Source organism: Telopea speciosissima, chromosome 10 (genome assembly GCF_018873765.1).
Source record: "Telopea speciosissima isolate NSW1024214 ecotype Mountain lineage chromosome 10, Tspe_v1, whole genome shotgun sequence".
NCBI classification, from domain to species: domain Eukaryota; kingdom Viridiplantae; phylum Streptophyta; class Magnoliopsida; order Proteales; family Proteaceae; genus Telopea; species Telopea speciosissima.
The window spans coordinates 56,375,380-56,396,375 of NC_057925.1; the positions used below are offsets into that span (position 1 = coordinate 56,375,380).

The 20,996-nt window shown below is 39.3% G+C and overlaps 1 protein-coding gene across 2 annotated transcripts in view; it reads left to right on the forward strand.

The window, feature by feature from the left end:
• The first annotated feature begins 807 nt into the window (after nucleotides 1-807).
• LOC122642219 (mannosylglycoprotein endo-beta-mannosidase) overlaps nucleotides 808-20,996 on the forward strand; it is a 33,113-nt gene continuing 12,924 nt past the window's right edge. The window contains exons 1-6 of one of the 2 annotated variants that reach the window (XM_043835654.1): nucleotides 808-832; nucleotides 933-1,107; nucleotides 3,231-3,369; nucleotides 12,330-12,557; nucleotides 13,412-13,470; nucleotides 15,067-15,115. In XM_043835654.1, coding sequence (XP_043691589.1) covers nucleotides 962-1,107; nucleotides 3,231-3,369; nucleotides 12,330-12,557; nucleotides 13,412-13,470; nucleotides 15,067-15,115 — 621 coding nt within the window. In that variant the 5' untranslated portion in view covers nucleotides 808-832; nucleotides 933-961. Of the gene's footprint in view, nucleotides 833-932; nucleotides 1,108-3,230; nucleotides 3,370-12,329; nucleotides 12,558-13,411; nucleotides 13,471-15,066; nucleotides 15,116-20,996 lie in introns of those variants that run through there. The other variant, XM_043835655.1, reaches the window with a different exon arrangement.

Below are 20,996 nucleotides of genomic sequence, written 5' to 3' on the forward strand. Positions count from 1 at the left end.
TAAAAATCTAGGACTATATCTCTGACGATACTTCACCTTAAAAAAAGGAAGGAGAAAAAAGGTGACAAGATTGTCAATGCAAGCCCACCTGTGTTGCTGTGCATGGTGCAAAAAGAAGGCAAGGATTCAGAGTGGAGTGCTCACACTGAATCCTTGAGCGGTCATCATGTTACGCTCAACTCATAGGCTGTCATTCCAATTCAATGGTTGGTACTTGGTAGATGAGCTCTTTGACGACTTGATATTTTTAAATTTTAAGCGAGAATTTTAAATTTTAAATTAAACTCATTCTACCAATCATTGAATTCACATAAAATCCACGTGACCTCATGTGAGAACAAGATGGCCGTTCACAGGTCACAGAGGAGCTCAATCCCACATGGACTACATGGTCCCATTCAAGGGCGTGGGCGTCGTACTGCGCATTTTGCTTAAGTCACAATTCTAATTTGTTTTTTTTTTATAGATAGACAATTCCAATTACACCACCGACAACTGCAACCAACAGTCATCCATCGACGAAAATGGCCCCGAAACCAAGGCGCTCACGCTACCGATTCTAGAGTCTAATCTATCTAACCAGCTCCAAAGAGGAGGCAAAGACGGAAAATGTAATCTTACTTTACTTTATTGCAGTAGATTAGTGTAAGCATTTGTTCAAAACGTGCGGTTAGCGAAAGGTCTGTAAATTTTTGGGTAAACTGTGAAGGTCTGTATTTATGTAAGTGGGATCAGCTACCCACGTGGGAGCAGTGGGCACAGATCCCAACCCTCCATGGGTTGTGGGACCCACCTCCGGGGTGTGGGACCTTCCAGTCTCAGAGACTAAGACGGAGAGACAAAACTGAAAACTGAGTACTGCACTACTGCCGGACTGAGCAAGTAAGTTGAGTTAATTTACGGTCATCACTCACCCCCTCCCGTACCCGGTTTAGGGTTTAGAGAGGGAGAAAGATACAGAATGCCGGCGATCGGGAAGACGATGCTGGATTCAGGATGGCTAGCTGCAAGATCTACGGTAGTTGATCTCAACGGAGTTCAGCTCACCACTACTCACCCTCCGACCGGGCCTTCCACTCCTTGGATGGAAGCTGTTGTTCCCGGAACGTAATTACATTGCCTCTTCTATTTTTTTTTTGTGGTTCTTTTAATTTATTCTGCTTAAATGATTTTTTTTCAAGTTTCTGTTCTCAATTTACAGTATTACTTGAACACTGCATTGCTTGGAAGTTGGAATAAGTCTTGTCGCGCTTGCTCATTCAGTCTGCAACATTTGTTTATTAATGTTTGTCAAATACAATTCGGTTGCTGATCCTGTTGTTGTAATCTTCAGTGTATATATGAACTCACCAAGAAAGAAGAAGAAAGCCTTATGAAAGTATTATGTTATCGTTATTATTCAATGTCATCCGAATACCAAATTGATTAAATTGGGAAGCTTTTTTTTTCCCCAGCCAAAATAAGATGGTGTCACATACCCAACTGGAACTGCGGGGCACATCATAGAATCTAATGATTTCGAATTAAGTCGCAGTAACGACAAATATATGAAGGTGCGGTTTTAATTAAGCGATGAGTTGAAATGAGTTAATAGTTATGATTGATGACCAATAGATGTCCTGAAATGACCATACGTGAACATGATCTTATCTATGGCCTTGTACCACTGTATCCTTGAGTTCTTAGGTTTGATTGTCCATAGTTATGTATTAGAAGGAAAGATTGAAAGGGATTTTGCCCATTACATTGGAGCATGAATGATGAGGTTGAGATGAGCTGCGAAAATTAGTGGGAGAAAAAATTTACTAGAATTCCAACTGGTCTAAGACAGAGGGCCAGGGAAGTTTAGCTTTGGAGTATAGACGAAACCATCCACACACTTGGAACAACGGATTTAGCCAAGTTATCCCTGGGATTCACTTAAGATTGGTTTGGTCATTTTCTCTTGTATTTGCATGATCTGACATAGATGACACCAGCTTCTTCTTATCTGAATGTCAAGATACTTAGGGCTTAATTTAAATTTTACTTGTCCCAATTATAGAGGGCGGACCTCGGCACAACGGGAAGGTTGCTCGTCGGGAAACAGCCTCTCTGCACAGTGGGGTTAAGGTTGTGTACATTATGATCCCTCCCCAAACCCCGCAGTCGCAAGAGCCTTGTGCACTGGGTATGCCTGTTTTTGTCCCAATTATATCCAGGGCTGATTAAAAGTTCGAGACTGCAAGAGAAAATCATAAAGTTGCAAATACAGAAATGCATACATGCATGAACATGTGACACACATAACTGCAAGCTAGAAACAAACCTGTTCTATCGAAGAACTGTCCAACCAAAATGTTACTCAAAACACAAGATGTCAGTATGTGAAAATGAATCCCCAAATCCTGCCAGTATGAAGCAATCACAGAGAGTCTAGGAAATGAAATAATCTTTACTATTTGTAAGTATAAAGCTTCTGCGAGTGTGAAGCAATCATACAAAATCACCTGGTGGGTGCAAGCATAAAGTAGTCACTCCAAATCTTTGATTCATTGATGCGAGTGCAAGACAACAATTCTGACAAGTATAGGTCTTCTGGAAATGGAATAGTTTCAGGGATCTGAATGGCAACTGCACCAAACCCTTTAAAATGACGGAGTGATGCATTAGAATCAAATTTTTTATATAAAATGGACTAAAATAGTACGTATGAAAGCATAGAAAATTTATATTTCTAACGAATTGCAAAATAGAGAATTTATATTTCAAAGTACTTGAAAATTAATGTGCTTCAGCTGGAGAGTATATGTATATGGATGTAGGCTTGCTGTGCAGCATAAATATACAGTTTTTTTGTTTCAGCAAGATTATTATTAATTGTAATAAGTTTAACTTTTACTGTGAGAGTGTGAGGTATATTTAGGTTTCAAAAATGATGAATTGATACTCATCATTACAAGAAAACATTGTTACACTTTGTTTTGCCTTTTGAGATTTGTGCTTTTTAGTTCATAGTTCATACTAATTGAAGAAGTAGATGATTAAACTGATGTTGGGATGTGACTCAAACATTCTGGATTTCTGGGTGCTTGTAATATGCAGTATTATTGCTGCTTATATTTGCTTTGTTTCCAGTAAACAACAAAATGCATATGAGAACTAGGAATTGGAGATAATAACAAGTACTGATCTTCTGCTAAGGCTTCTGTTATTTTATTTAACCTGGAGCAATGGTGATTGACATGCAGTGTTTTAGGAACCCTGTTAAAGAACAACCTTGTGCCAGATCCTTTTTATGGATTGGAGAACCAGAGTATCATAGATATTGCTGATTCTGGGAGGGAATATTATACGTTCTGGTTTTTCACCAAATTTCAGTGTAAAGTGGTATGCAATTCGTTGACATGGTATATATTTCTTTTCTTCAGTATGCCCTGCACATTGGATTATTTTGTGTTTTTTGTTAATATTTATAGTTTCAACTCAAATTTGTCTTCCATTTATGATGTGTGCAATATTTATAAAACTCAGAAGTTGTTATCATGTATCATTACCATGTAACTGACAGAAGGTCTTAGCTTGTTGGGAACTTGGGATTGAGAACCCAAAAATCTGTCGTCTTATGTCTGGGTTTTATATCAAGGTGTATCATTATCTGAAGGCACAAAGACAACTTGAAACTATATTCAAAACTCTTGTTATTTGTGTTAGAGTTCATGTAATAAGGGTATTTAGGGTACTTTGACATTATCTTGTATTGTATTTTTCCTTTTTTTACCTCCCTAGACTATCTTATGTTAGTATGAGGGTATTTCATTAATTGCCCATATTATAAGCAAGTAAGTGAATATAGGGGAGAGAAATCGATTCTCTCCCCAAGGCATTGTATGCACTCTTTCTCTTCTTTCTCTCATCCTCTCCTCTTCTCTTCTCTCACTTTGATCCTTGCGTTACTTTCAACTTGATATCAGAGCTGGTTTGAGAGTCAATCAGCAGCTTGCATCTTCATTGTGCCTCTTTTTGGAACCCTAGAAGAGTAGAGGGCTCCAATAGAGGCTGCACTATATAAGAAGACCTAAGGGGTCTATCTTCGACTAGAAGACCTAATGGAGAAGATTTGAGGCTGTGAAGATAGATTGAAGAACAAGGAAAGAAAACAGAGGGTTATCACCAGCTTTTTGGTTCAGTTTCTCTCTTTCTCTCATCAAGCATCAGTTGAAGGTGGAACCAGGCTTGTTAGAGTCACCCAAGGGTCCCCTTTCAATTCCCCATGGCCTTGGTTGCTGAAGGTTTGAGTGGTTAGAACACAACTCATTTTCCCATGGACTGACAGGTACCGCCAGATTGGATTTTTTGTTCCTTTTTTCATCTGAAATGCTATGTGTGATGCTATATTGCTATCAGGTGCTGTTTTTTTTGGTGAGTTTGAGTCCTATGAGTTGTAATGGGATGAACCCACACCTTGAAAGGTGTATTGGATTAAAGTTTCTTCAAGTTTATGGTTAGTCTTCTTGCTGGAATTTTTTTGTGAGTACTGGGAAGGATTCTGTGAGTATTGTGAGTACCAAGTGGGTGATTATCAACTCCCCTAAGACTATTGACCAACTCGGTGACTCGTCTAAGATATCAACTCCTCCATAAGATTATCACGATGAAGCAGGGAGACAGGGTTATCTTGGAGTATTATAACACAATAATTGGTCTCTGGGAGGAGTGTGATCACTATATGGTCCTCTAACTGTCCAACCCCGAGGACGAAGCAAAGGTATATAAAACACTTGAGAAGGAGTGTGTTCGGATTCTCCTTGGCGGGTTGAAACTGGAATATGAACCAATCCGGGTGTAAAATTTGGGCCGGTCACCTCTTTCGTCTTTAGATGAAGTATGTAGCTACTTGCAAAGTGAGGAGACCCGAAGAGTGGCCCTGAAAACTGTACCATCACTTGAGAGATCTGCACTTTCCTCTATCTCCCATAGAGATTGGTGTAATGGAGGAAGAGGCCAAGGACCAAACCGTGGGGATGACAAAGACAGACTTTGATGTGACCATTGTGGTAGAACCAGGCACACTAGGGAAACTTGCTAGGTACTTTATGGCCGCCCTTCCAGACTTGCCTCTACTAGTATGCGTAGTGGCAGGAGAGAGGGAGCCAGAGCACACTCCGTGATGGTTGAAACTGAATCCGTGGGACATTTATCTGGACTGCAGGCAGACCATAGTTTCCTCACAAGGGAAGATCTTGCAGCCTTTTGACGGGTTATGTTACAGTTGGATAGCTCCTTTTTCACAACCACAGTGCCAGATTCTTTGGCTTCAGCCTTGTAGGTCTTTACATCAGCCTCTTCTATTGCCTCTTCGTGGTCATTAACTCTGGAGCCACTAGTCACATGACTGATATGTCTCAATGTTATTCATATTCTTTTTGCTTTGATAGGGATAAGGTTAGAGTTGCTGATGATTATCTTTCTTCTATTCTTGGTAAGGGTAGGGTTCATGTTACCTCTTTTAATGCTCTTGACTCTGTTCTTTATGTTCCTAACTTTGCCACTAACCTCTTATTTGTGAGTCACCTAACCAAATCCTGAAAAAAGACAATGACAAAGAGAATTATTGGCAGTGGATGTGAGGAGGAAGGATTCTACCTTCTTGAACCCAAAGCATATTTTTTTACGACAATTCAGTCTTATGTGTGTGGGCGTAGTGACAACAGCATTGTTGATTTTGTGATGCTTTGGGATCAATGCTTGGGTCATCTCTCTTTTGGTGTTATGAATAAACAGTTGCCACACTTGTTTTCTTCTATTTTTACTTCCCATGTATCTCAGTGTGAACCATGTTTGTTTGCTAAACGTTGTCGTTTCTCTTATCTTTACCATGGTAATAGATCTACTGTTCCTTTTCATATTGTGCATTTTGATGTTTGGGGACTTGTTTTTACCACTTCTTTATTTGGCTATCGCTATTTCATCTCATTTGTTGATGATTGTTCCCGAACCACGTGGACTTTTTGATGAAACACAAAAGTGACATCTATGATCTTTCAAAAATTTCTATCAAATTATTTGTACCCAATTTGATAGTAGATTTAAAATTATTCGCTTCGATAGAGGGGAGGAGATTACATGGGTGGACTCCAAAATGTTTTTACCGATAATGACATTGCCCATAAGCTTGCTAGTATTGACATACCCCAACAGAATGGGGTAGCTGAATGGAAAAATCGCTATTTATTGGAAATCACTAGTAGTTTTGGTATGCATGCCCCAAAGATCTTTTAGTCAGATGCCCTTCTTACTGCTGCCTTCTTGATGAATTGTATGCCTTCTAGTATCCTTGGTTCCAAATCCCCTTTAGAAATTTTGTCCCCTCAAGTGTTTGCTTTCTCTCTTCCTTCCAAGGTGTTTGGGTGTGTGTGCTATGTGCATGTTAATGAGTCTGCTTGGACTAAACTTGATCATAAGGTCCTCAAATGTATTTACCTTGGTTATGCCCTTTCTACCAAGGGCTATAAGCGCTATACCATCCATCCTTCTGAAGACAACTTCTCTCCAAAAGCTGTCACATTTTTTGAATCTGTGCCTTTCTTTACTCCTTATTTGCACCTCTTCAGAGGGAGAATAGTGGAAGTGAAGAGGTTGTTGTTGTCATCCCTTGGTTCCTCCTTTGCCTATCCCTCCATTTTTGCTTGATGTGGGGAAACATAAGGAGGTGAATGTTGTTGATGTATTAGATCATTTAGGAGGAGCTGGTAATGAGAAGGAGTTACTTGTTTACAAAAGAAAGAAAAGAAGACCAGCCAAGAGTCCTCTTTGGATCCACATCCTGAGCTCCACCTTATTGAGTCAAGTTATACTCCTTCCCCTCATTTTGAGTTAGATCTTTCCATCGTTGTTTCAAAGGGAACAAGAGCTTGTACAAATCCTATGGCCAAGTTTATTTCCTATGATGCCATCTTTCCTACAAGTATTGCTTTCTCAGTTGCTCTTTCCTCTACTTTCATTCCTTAGAATGTCACTGAGGCCATGTATGACCTAAAGTGGAAGGAAGCCATATGTGAGGAAATGATGGCTCTTGAGAAGAACTGTACATAAAAGCTGGTTGATCTTCCCAAAGGGAGAGTTCTAGTTGGATGTAGATGGATCTACTCAATCAAGTACCGATCAGATGGCTTTATTGACAGTATAAGGCTAGATTGGTGGCCAAAGGATGTAGTCAGGTGTATGGAATTGACTATCAAGAGATATTTGCTCCTGTGGTTAAACACATTTCAATAAGAGTTCTCTTATCATTGATGGCCAATAGAGACTGGCCATTGTATCAGCTGGATGTGAAGAATGCATTCCTCTATGATGACTTGAAAGAGGAAATGTATATGCAAACTCCACCAGGGTTCAAGTTTCCCTCAGCTGAAGGGAAAGCGTGGTTTCTTAAGAAAGCTCTATATGACATCAAATAGTCCTCGAAGGCTTGAAGTGTCAAGATCACAAAAGGGAAAATATCTGTCAAAGGAAGTTTGTGCTAGATTGTTGAAAGAAATAGAAATGTTGAGCTATAAACCAGCAAACTTTCCTATTGAGCAAATCACAAGTTAGGAGAAGATTGTGGACCGTCCCTTATTGATGCAGGGAAGTACCAGAGAATAATAGGAAAGATGATCTATCTCTGACTCGCCCAGATATCACCTATGCGGTTGGAGTGGTAAGTCAGTTTATGCATGCTCTCAAGAGTGGGCATTTGGATGTTGTGTGTCACATCCTTAGGTACTTGAAGTATACCCCAGGGAAAGGGCTATTGTACACCCGATACAACCATTTGAAGAATGAAGGCTACACTGATGCTAATTGGGTAGGATCTGTTTCTGACAGAAGGTCTACATCAGGATATTGCACATTTGTGGGTGGTAACCTAGTTATATGGAGAAGCAAAAAACAGCCTGTTGTGGCTAGATCAAGTGCAAAGGCAGAATTTAGAGCCATGACTCATGGAGTATGTGAACTTCAATGGTTGAATAGGTTGGTCCAAGAGTTGGGGTTTGATATTGAGGGGTTTATGTAGTTTTATGATCATAGTTATCAAGGCAGGAAGGTGACCATGGCTTTTTAGAGGGTAAAAAAGAATGGTGACACAACCATGGCAGCAAGGCGACCGCCTAGGCGCCCAAGGCGACCAAGGAGCCTGGACGCCAAGGCAACGCCTTGATAACTATGATTGTGATAACAAGGCTGCTATAAGTATGGCTCACGATTCTGTGCCACATGACTTGACAAAGCACATTGAGGTGGATCGACATTTCATCAAAGAGAAAATTGACTCTGGCCACATCTGTACTCCTTTTGTGAAGACAAGAAATCAATTGGCAGATATCTTCACCAAAGGGATCAACTCTCACCAGTTGAATACCCTATTGAGCAAGTTGGGCATGTATGACATTTATTCTCCAGCTTGAGGGGCAGTGTTAGTGTTCATGTAATATGGGTATTTAGGGTACTGTGACATAATCTTGTATTGTATTTTTCCTTTTTTACCTCTCTAGATACCTTATGTTAGTATAGGGGTATTTTTGTAATTTCTTATATTAGAAGCAAGTGGTAAATTTAGGGATATGTAAAACAGATGATAAATTTAGAGAAGGAGAGCAACTGATAGATCCTTTCCCAGAGACAGAAGAGAGAGAACCATCAGCCACTCGGACTTTATCTTTACTAGAAGTAGGAGAATAACGATGAAATAGGCTGGAGGATCCAGTCATATGATCAGTGGCATCGGAGTCTATGATCCAGGGAGAAGAGACTACTGATGCACAATGACCAACAAAAGAAATACCTGAGTGGGCTAAATTTGAACCTGGAGGGTTGGAAGAACTGGTAGGAGTCGATGTAGTAGAAGTAGCAAAAGCCTGTAACATACGACGGATAGCCTGAAGTTCATCCTTGGATAGTCCAGTGTCAGTAGGAGGAGTAGTAGTAACAGTCTCAGTATGATTAGCTTTGTTTTTCGATTTCTGGGCAGCACGCTTAGCTTCAAAGTCGGCTGGTTTTCCATGTATCTTCCAACATGTGGCTTTAGTGTGCCACAACTTACCGCAATGATCACATTTGACTGTTGCCTTTTCAGACTTAGAATTTCCAGCAATAGGAGGAGTAAAACCAGTCCCGGTGTGTAGAGCTGATCGATCTGGAGGTGTAGTATTAAGAATAGCTGCACGTCGTCGATCTTCAACATGAACCAATGCATAGGACTGTTCCAATGTAGGGAAGGGATCCTTGCTGAGAATCTGAACCCTAATTGGATCGTATTCAACATTAAGGCCAGCCAAAAAATCATAAACCCTAATTTTATTGACATGCTTCTAGTATGTAGTAATGTCATTGGCAGTAGTGGGCTAATAATCAGAGTAATGATCAAGTTCTTGCCAGCACTTGCGAAGTTCAGCATAGTATTGAGAGATAGTCAACTCAAGTTGTTTAGTGTCATGAATTTTTTTTCTAAACTCATATACCTGAGCATCATTCCCAACCTTAGAATAGGTATCCTTTGCGGCCTTCCATATCTAGGCAGCAGTGTCAAGGAGAAGATAACCAGGTGCAATGGAAGAATGCATAGAATGTATAAGATAGGACATTACCATAAAGTCATTAGATAACCACCGAGTCAGAGCAGGTCCTTCAACAGGTTTGGGAAGGTTGCCTGTAAGGTGTCCTGTATAGCCATGGCCAGCAATAGTAAGGTAGGTAGACCTTGACCACATCAAATAATTAGCCCCATCTAGTTTAGTGGGAGAAGCAAAAGAAAGGTACTCTGGACGAACATATCCATCGAAAGCGTAGAAGATACGGGTTTTGAAATTTCCACAAATTGATCCGTCAGAATAGGCTCAAACTTGGATCGAATTCTCTGCAAGTAGTATGGAATAAGTCCTAAAAAAATCAGCAACTTCTGATGAGTAAATAAAAAACCCTGGCAGGGCAGTTGTCAAAATCGAGCAGAGAACTGGGTTTTGAATTTCCAGAATTTCCAGCCGTCAGACTAGGCTGAAACTGAGGTCGAGGTTCCCTCTTGTAGTAGAGAACAAGTCGTCAAAATATGAGCTGATTCTGATGAGGCAATAAGAAGCCCTAATTTCAGCAAATTGGGCCAAAAAAACTGTTTGGAGAGAAATCGCAGAGCTGAATCTGTCTTTGACTTGATCCAATGCTGCAGTCTTCAAACAGGAAGGGGTGTGTACCAGGAATAGCGGGAACCAATCTCTAGGAAAAAACAGAAATCGATCTTCAGCTTTTGGGGGAGGAACACGATCTCCAATGGTGGAGGGAATCTGCTGGCAGTAGGTCATACCTGTAATCTTCAGTTTTCAATGAGGTGAAGTTGAGGGCAGCATCTAAATCTCCATTAGATCATCTCATAGGTGCTGCCCTGAGTGAAAGAGAGGAGCCGAGAGTAGTGGAGAAGGGAGAAACCAGAAACCGTGGGAGGGGGGAAGAAAAAAAAGAAAAATAAACTTTGAGAACTCCTTCCTAGATCAGATTTTGCTGTGATACCATGTTAGAAGCCCTGTAGAACTGAATGGTTGAGTGATCAATATGGATCACCAAGCCCTTTTATTTATATGCAAAGAGTTACAATAATCCTACTAGGAACAGGAAGCATACTAGGAATAGGAAAGCTTTCCTAATCCTACTAGGAATAGGAAAGCTACCCTTGCCAATTCAGACTAGGAATACCTAAATAAGAATCAGCTAAGGGAGAATAAACATAAACATAAAAAAGGACAAGTATACCCCTATCGGGTAGAACTAATTATTCTAACACATTCTAACACATGCGTATGTTACAATACATCTCTTAAAATCACCCCTCCGATACGATACCCGATACTTAAATCCTTGCTTATGGGTTCTGTGCTACAACATGTTCTGCTAAGCAAACTATTATATGGAAAAAAAAATATGAGACTGCTAGCACAGAGAACATATATGTGGAGTTGATGAGATTTTGTAGTTTGATTGACACAAGGTTCGAGATTTTGGTTGATCTTGGTTTCAACCCTGGCAGAAGCCAAATATTTGGGGTTTCAACCGAAACTTTGCATGTTTTGGCTGGCCATTTCGGTAGTCAAATGGCCATATTTTGGAAAAGAACTTTAGGGATACCTAATTAAGTATTTCTAAACATATTGAAACCTTTAGATTGTTAAAAAAACACACAAATTCAATGAAAACAACTAAAATATGCACTAGGAATGAAGAAAAACCATTTAATATTACTTGATGTCAAACTGTTGCAAGTGTACAAGTGATCAAGTACAAGTGTACAAGTAGTCAAGTACAATGTACAACCAAGGTTTAAATATCCCTATGAAACCATTCCTTCAATTCTATGTATACCACATAGAGTTCCGGGAAGGCTCAAAACTTTTGGGGAAAAAGGGTATATTCCTCCACATTTGAATCTTGCACAAATCTTGCTCAAATGAGGCAAAGCATCATTGTAGATGCATTTTAGTAGTCATCAACACTTTGTTCCACCAAGAAAAATACCAAATCTGGGCAGGTTTTTTGTGGAGTTTTCCCCGCTAACAGGAGAAACCACTCGAAACTCCTTTCAATCGAAATAGTGCTTTTATATGCACTGTTTTGTACCGAAATTCTGACCCATTTTGATCGAAAACCTTGCATTCCTACTGAGTCACAGCAAGTTTCGTTGAAACCCAATTATTTTGCTAAATCTCGGTGGTTTCGACTGAGATTTCAAACTATGGTTTGACAATAAACTATCTCCACGATGAAAGATGGTCTGAATGAGCTTCCACATAAAGAAGAGTACACAAGGGTGGAATAAGTCTTTCGTGGGTGAACTGACTGTTAATCCCAGGACAAATAATACAAGCATTTTTTTCAAACCAGAAAGCCTTCTGTGTAGAAATTAAGGAGAAAATAGGAACACAGGCAGTTTTTACATGACAACATTTCCCTTTTGTCACTCTCAAGACCACAATCCTGGCAGCTATTATTAGGTGGTGCTTCTGGGCCTCATTATTATGCTCAGGGGCCTAGGCATTATGAGATCCAGTTCAGGACATAAACATAACATAAATCAAGTTCAGGAATATCACACCTCATAGATTTCATGGTGCTACTAGCTACTACTGGTGTAATTTGGAATGTTATTGGATGAGGGAAATTTCACCTTGGACACAGATGCATTAACAATTCATTTTTTTTTGGGGTGGGATGGGGGGGGGGGGGGGAGGGATTTATATTCTTTCTTCCTAAGTGCTGAGCTCTTAATACTAGTGAATGAATGTTTCCTTACAATTTATTTAGTTGTGATTATCAATTTTTTGTAGGCGGGAAATCAACATGTGGATTTGAATTTCCGTGCAATCAACTACTCTGCTGAAGTTTATTTGAATGGTCATAAGAAGATCCTACCTAAAGGGATGTTTAGAAGACATTCTCTCGATGTGACTGATATTCTGCATCCAGATGGTCAGAACTTACTGGCTGTTCTTGTTCATCCTCCTGACCATCCTGGGAAAATTCCTCGTGAGGGGGGCCAAGGTGGTGATCATGAGGTACAAAAGCAGCTCCCAACTTTATTTTATTTTGTTTCAACTTTTATTGGTAACGAGAAGATGTTATTAGCATATAAAAAATTCATGTAGGAAGTGCAAAGGCAGCTCCCAACTTTTTTATAATAAATTACAAAATACATGAAAGTTAATTTAGTCATTTGACACTGGCCACCATTCTGCTTCCAAAGAACTTTTCTCAATTCAGCTGTGTCTTTGTAGCACAAGCCTAATAGAGAAGAACCTATTTCTGCAATTATCCTTGAACCCCCCAAGTAATAGCTGAAGAATCAACCTCCACCAAATCCTTCCTCTTGGTTTAGAAACATATTCTGGTCACATGGTAATTATCATCTTCAATTCAGCTACTCTACTGATTTCGTCCCAAATAAATTCCAGTAATACTGCCACATCAACCCAGCATCTTCACGTTTTAAAAAAGAAGCTGATTCTCCTCTTCACACTTGTATAAATAGCATATGCTTGCCAACTTGAAGCAACGACATACTTAACTAGAAACATATCCCCATAGGGCTGAGGTCCATGGACACCCATGGACCTCCAACCGAGACTACACTCTAATGTGAATTTTGAGCCCATTTAATACTATACTTATATAATACCAGAAATGTTCTACTCTATAAACTACGATATGTACAGGTATGGGTATATCCGTAGATAAATCCGTGTTAACGTGAATTACATGAGTCCACAGAAGGTTATGGATATCCAGAGTCTTTTTTTTTTTCTTTTTATATTTTATGATGTGTTTATGCCTGCATTTGTGCGTCTTTCTGTGTGTGCACATGTGCATGTATCATTTGGTGTGGCTTGACAACATTTTCTTGTCATCTTAGATTGGAAAAGATGTTGCTGCACAATATGTTGAGGGTTGGGATTGGATGACCCCGATTAGGTAAGAAATTTACGTGACCCCTTAGTGTATGTATCTGATTTTCCTTGTGGGGTTTTGTTACATTTTTTTTGAGCGCTATAAAGTCTCTAACATTATGTAAACAGGTGCAAAATAGCAATTAGTCATTCAGAGTTAGTCATTTTTCCAGATCACAGCTTCCCATCCTTTGCTCAAGCACACAACATACAAAAAACAAGGAACAACAAAATTATAATCCTTGGATGGGTACAATTTGTATCTCCCATTGATTCGTCTATCCTTTGAAGATGATTATGATGATATCTGGTACATCTTCTCATCTAGAGTTACATTATCCTGTGTTCCCAGCCGGGTCTATGGTGGTTTAACAATTGACCGGAAATGTTTTGATAGTCAGTGTTTTTCCCCTCTCCTTTTCATCTTTCAACTTTTGATATCATTCCAATTCCCCTCTACAATCAGAATCTAAAATTACTGTCCAATTTGCTATATTAAATTTGATTGTATCCAGCATTTTCTTTGTGATTCTTTTATTAGTCTTGAAAACTCTGAATTTTTCTACATACTCTAAGAGAAGAAAAAAAATTAAATAAATATATAAAAATGGGAATAGAAGAAACAAACATAATAAAGAGGAAGATTTTTCCCTTAAATGTAATTCAGACATCTTGGTAACCAATGTCTTTACAGCATACAAATTTACAGAACTTCAAAAGCACACCCTTCTGGTAGACCAATTGGCATCAATTGCAGGATTGATTTTCCAAGGGAACTTTGTGTCCGTGTTATCCCTCTTGCAAGTTTTCATTGAAGAGGTAGAAGCATGGAACATTGTCTGACAGTTTCATGCCATGCAACCTGTCTATTAGAAAATTAGGGTGACAAGCTAAAGAATTATTCTAGTCCTTTTTCCTCATTGAAGTCTAATAAATCTGTGTCCTAGATATGTGCATGTGTGCGCGTGAGCAAACGCAAGTGAGAGTACTTCACACCCTTGGGTTCCAAGTCCAGTGCTATAATGACTTGTCTATATAGAAGTCTAGTACTTGCGCTTGAAGCCTTGAATTAAATTAGGAGTCAGGTTAGTTCTCTGTAGTTAAATGTTGTTTATACCAGAGAATAGGTTGCTTTGATTTCACAATATTCATACGACGAATTCAATTTCTCATTGCATGCACAATGTTATTGGTCATTGGAACACTTTGCAGTTCTGACCCTTGGGGCCTCTTGGTCAAGCAAGCTTGCTTGATTGCATGTTTGGGTAGATGAAATTTTGGATGTGTATGCAAAATTTCCATATTGTCGACGTAAGTCATACTGGTATTGATGCTAACTTGGACCAAAGAAAGGATAGAAATAAGATAAAGGAGAAATTGGTCAACTGATGCATGGTTTTGGAAACCATAAAGCATTTTAGACCATAATGATGACGGGACAAGTTTGTGTTTTACAATTCTTATGGTGCCTTTTCTAATTTTTCCCTTTAAAACTTGTTTCCTGATCTTGGTCTTTGATTCAGCCCCATTTACTAAGTTACTGCATTAGAAAATTCATTTTATTTATCGAAAAGATCAAAATTATTCAATTTCCAAGTATTTTGCTTCTATACCATTTCAGGGATAGGAACACTGGCATATGGGATGAGGTTTCAATTTCTGTTACTGGGGTAAGTTTTTATTCAGTATTCCTGATTTCCTTTTAGTCCCTACTTTCAGCAGAAGTTGTTTATTTTACCTGTGGAACCTTTTCTTAACTTTTGATTGTGGAACACACTGATCTGTTTGGACTTGGGATAAGCCATTTTTTATTTTCAATCTGAAGTGCAAAAGCTTTGATTCTGAGATTAGTTCGTAACAGTGTTGTTATTGTATATACATTGACCAACTTAGATACTAGTTGGATGGTGTTGACTGAGCCAACTAGGCACCAACTAGTACTCATTAGTTTGCCAGCTTGGTTGACTATTTTGCATATTTATGGGAAAAATTTATACTATGCTCCCTATTGTATACCTCTTTGTTTTATGAATTCACTATTTTTCATATGCATTTAACTTGAGATATTAACCTAAATTTTTTTCTACTGTCTATATGTTTTAGCTTCTTTCAATATTTCCTTTTATGCGTCATTCATCTATTCTTTAATGCATGAGTATGTGCAGAAAGTATATAGAAAGGCCTTAAGGTGTTAAAGGAAATTAATTCTTTTTTTTTTTATATATATATAGAAAACAGTAATCAATTAATTGGTTTTCTTCGAGGTTTATTATTAAAAAAAAATATGTTGTCTAGGCTATGCCTAACACAATCTGGTTAACCAAATGATGGGTTTCAGATGCTGTCCAACAGGCAGGATCACAGGTCACACTGACAAACCAGATGGCAAAAAATCCATAACTTTGTTCATGATAAATATCTAGTCGAGTAGGCCCTCTGACAAGATAAACAATGGTGGGATCTTGAGTTATGAGTTAAATCAGAAAATAGCAAGTCTAGATCCTATTTTTTAGGGGATTTCACTGATCTTTAAATCAGCCCATCAGATCAACTTGGACTTTGGTCGAAGGTGACAAATAATGAAAGGAGTTGGGACCCAAAAGATCACAGTGGTCCAACAGTTGGATACTGTGATATGATAGTGACCCAATCTGATTAAAAAACTCCAAAACATGGCATCCATAGGAAGTTTAATTCAGAATTAATTGATAAGTAAATTCAGACAGCCAGTGTCCTTGTCTGAACATCTAACAATGTAATTAGTTCTGTCCAGGAAAGGGGATTAAGAAAAGGTGGGACTCATATCTTGATAGACAGAAGTTGATCAAACAGAACCAGCAATTGTGGTCCATGCAAATAGGAAGTTGTAACCTCTTGGATTCATTACTCGATAACAATTTTCCGCAGAGAATAACAGTTAGAACTTCAAGGACACTTGAATCGATAGAAGTCTTTTATAGCTTTATAGGAATGGAGACAAAACAGATCAGTACACGGTGGGAAGAAGATATTCAGACCTGGATTTTTTTTTTTTTTTTTGGGGGGGGGGGGGGGGGTTGAAAAACTGAGAAAAGAAATACTGCAGGCAATTAAATAAAACAAAGAAAAAGAAGATAAGCTAGATGGTTGAGTCTCTCACTCGAACCTCACCAAAGAAAAAGAAGATAAGGTAGATGGTTGAGTCTCTCACTTAAACCTCACCAGCTTCCCACCGGTTCCCTAGCATCCCACCAAGGTAGTATACTCTCTCTCACTGTCCAGCTGCATCTCACAAGCCATTGGTTATCAAGCAGAATTCTTTTTAACTGCATAAATCATGGGGAGGATGTAGCAGCCCCTCTCTTTTATTGATAATTCTCAAAAATAGTAAGGAGGAAACTCCCATGCGTGGATGGAGATCCCATTTACATCTGAAATCCTCAAAATAGAAACTACTATGTGAAGACACGACCTGCTAAATATCTATCTATTATGTAAAAGATAAGTATCAAATAAAATAGCTAATAAATAAGTTTAGAAGGTAGATGATAGCTGTTCCCCACACAAGAACTTTGTTGTAAATGGGTTCAAGGGTATTTACGTCCTAGGGTCATTATCGTCCTTGGACCTATTCTAGAGTGTTCTCTCATTTATTATAAATAAAGAGGGGCTGTGATCAATTAGTCACAAGCCATTACTCACAATTTCGACATGGTATCAAAGCAGGAATCATCATGGGGATCCGAACCCTAATGGTTCTCAACTCAGAACCCTGGTCTCTCTCTCTCTCTCTCTCTCTTGTTTCTCTTTCTCTTTCCCTTTCTCGTTCCCTTTCTTGGTTTCTGCACCATCACCGCCACCATCTCTCTTCCTATCTTCTCTTCTCGGTGCTAACTACCGCCTCCACCACCTTTGCCTACCATCTCCGCTACCGCCTCCACACACCTTTCCACCTACCGCCCCCCTCCCTTTCTAGCACCACCACTCTTCTTGCCTCCCACTCGATTTCAACCTTGGTGGTGAGTTTTTTTCTTCCACCAAGGGGATTTTTTGACCTCTTCATGGGCTGATTTTTTTCAACCTAAGTGGTGATGTTATCCCGATTGGATTGATGTACCTGTGATTTTTTTTTTTTAACTCTAGTCAGCAACCATGGGTGATTCCGAGGTCTCCACCATCTCTACTAGACAGGAAGGAGTCAATCAAAGAGATCTTTCCTTCCCTGCTAGTCCCATTAAATTAAATGGGAGCAATTATTTGATGTGGGTGAGATCTTACTACCTTGTTGTTGGTGCTCGTGGTCTTACCGGATTTCTTACTGGCGTTTCTATTATGCCTACCACTAGGGAAAGAGATCTTAGATTCGCAAGAAACCGAGATTAGTTAAGCAGGGAGTTTTAAAAGTTCATGGTTTCGGTTGGTTTCGACCTGTTTCGACCATATTTTGCTAGTTTCGACTTAAATACCTATGTAAGTGTCACTTATCCCCATCGAAACTTGAGGAAACCTGGCTAGAAACCAGGACAAGCACTTATTTATGTCAGAAACTAGGCTAGACACTTATTTATGCTATAAACTAGGCCAAGCACTTATTTTCATTCAGAGCGATTTTAAACAGCATTCATGCACACCAAATTAAGTTTGCCTGGAATATAACTCCTACAATATAAATCAGATTTAAGCAATTTTGGATTTGTTCGAAAGCTTTCAACAACTGAATATTTTACCGTACTTTTGTTTTTTAGCAATGTTTTACCATATTAAGATTTATGAAATTGTTAGATTTGAGAAAAACCCCAGAGCATTAGAAAGTTGAAAATTTCACCTACTGCCGAAAATCCAGTTTTTGTTCTTGAACTGGGGGGTTGACTTTTTATCCTTCTGGAATTTGGTTTTTAACTATTTTTATTGGTTTCAAATAGGGAGTATGTGCTTATTTATGAATAATATCTTAAGTAAATGAAATAACAAATATAAAACCATTTACTTCAATATGGCATAAATAAATGTCTGGTTTCCAGCCAATGTCCAAGAACAATATACACTAGCAAACTTGGGTAAAAAACCACAAGTACCATTTTGAGTGTTTTTTTTTTTTTTTGGTGAAAATAGTTCATGCATTGTGTTTCGAATGTAAAAAATAGGGTGTCTACAAAAAATCAGATCAAAAAAAGCATTTCTGGGCCTCAAAACCACAAACTCGAGTTGGCTGGGAAAAAATCATAGGTTTCGACCATATCTCGGTTTCTGGCTGGTCGAAACCCGAGTTTTAGAACCTTGCCTACCGTTGCTGGTCCATTGCAAAACAAATGGATGACTTCCAGTTTTTTGGTGATGTCCTATCTCATCAACTCGATGAATTCTACCATAGCCGGGGGCCATCTCCTTATTGACACCGCAGCCAAAATTTGGAAGACTGCAAAAGACATATATTCCCAAGTCGGTAATGCTTCCCAGTGTAATGAATTCCGTCAGAAGATCCATGTTACTAAACAAGGGGAGTTATTTGTTTCTCAATATTATTCTACTTTGCATAGCATGTGACAACAATTAGATTTTTATGGGTCTTTTACCACTACTTGTGAGACTGATGCTACTGCTTTTAAGAAATGGGAAGATGGTCTTAGCGTCTTCGATTTTCTCGCAGGACTCAATATTGAGTTTGATCAAATACGGGTCCATGTCCTGAATCGAGATCCTTTCCCAACATTGGAGTAGGCTTATGCTATAGTTCAATCTGTGGATAGTTGACGTACTGCCATGGTACACTTAGTCTCTCAGGAACGATCAGCCCTCTCTACCACCTCTCAAACTCCATCTCGTGGGGGTCTTTCACGTGGTATTGGTGATCGTTCTTCATCTGATCGTGCCCCTGTGAAATGTGATTATTGTGGCAAGGATAGGCATACCCGGGAAAGATGTTGGAAATTGCATGGGCAACCTGTAGATACTCAGGGTCGTGGTCAAAATCGTTCTTCCTCTGCTAGGGCAAACCAGGCCTCTTTTGAAGACACCGTTACTTCTGACCAATCCATTTCTTAGGAAGTTCTCCACACCCTGCGCAACTTGGTGACTTTATTGGATTCATCCTCTTCACCAGCTCCATCTATTGCATCAGCTACCTCCCTGCCAAGGACTTTAGAACCATCTCCATCTTCCTCTTCTGACCAGCTAAGTATTTCTTTTTGTGGTCATAGTTCCTTTATCCATCCAATACTTGGATAATTGATACAGGGGCTACTGATCACATGATTGGTTCCCCTATTCATTTTTTCCAATATTCTCCTTTATCAGATAATACAAAAGTTCGTGTTGTTGATGGTTCTCTTTCCTTGATTTCGGGAAAGGGCACCATTACATGTACTCCATCTCTATCTCTTTCATCCGTATTACATGTTCTCAAGTTTTCCACTAACTTACTTTCTGTTAGTACTCTTACCTGGAACCTCAATTGCAAAGTAACCTTTTTCCCTGATCATTGTCTTTTTCAGCACCTGGTAACGGAAAATACGATTGGTTGTGGTAAGGCGGCTGGTGATCTTTACTTGCTTGATAGTTCTCCATCAGCAATGGTTTCCTAGTCTGTTTCGTCTGCTTCTGCTTTAGCTGATTTGCATCGGTGGCATCATCGCATGGGTCATCCTCCTTTAGGCGTTTTATTTTCTTTATTTCCCAGTTTAGTGAAAACTTGTAATCCCAATAATTTTAGTTGTGATGCTTGCATTTTTGTAAAGCAAACTCGGGCAGTTTATCCTAAATCAGAAAATCGTAGTTTGGTTCCTTTCAGTTTAATTCACTCTGATGTGTGGGGCCCTGGCCGTTGTGTTTCTGCTTCTGGATATAGTTGGTTCGTAACTTTCGTAAATTGTTTTAGTCATACCACCTGGGTGTATCTTATGCACTGGAAAAGTGATGTATTTACTTTCTTTCAACTCTTCCATAAAATTATTCAAACCCAATTCGATGCCAAGGTGAAGATCCTTCGATTGGACAAAGGGAAGGAATATGTGGATGGTGCATTTCAGAAATATTTGTCGGACCATAGCACTATCCACCAGACAAGTTGTGTGGACACTCCAACTTAGAATGGTGTCGTCGAACGGAAGAATCACCATCTTTTGGAGGTCGCCAGATCTTCATTGTTTACCATGAATGTTCCACTTCAGTTTTGGGGCGATGCTGTCCGATTGGCAGCATATCTAAATAATCAGCTGCCCTCCCAGGTGTTGTCGTCCCACTGTCCCATTAAGGTGCTGATGGGCTCTTCCTCCTTTGTGGTACCTTTGAAGGTTTTTGGCTGTGTGGTATTTGCCTGGAATCATCATGTTCATGGCAAATTTGAGCCCAAGGGGTTCCGTTGTATTTTTCTGGGTTACTCTGCTACGCAAAAGGGATACAATTGTTATCATCCTCCCTCTAGAAAATTATTTGTTACTATGGATGTTTTTTTTCGATACCGAGGCGTATTTTCCATCTCACGCTCCGCTTCAGGGGGAGTCTTCTAGTGAAGGGGAGGTGCCTTTGATTACCTCTCTTGATGTTCCCATGGTAGAAGACACTTCAGTTGAACTT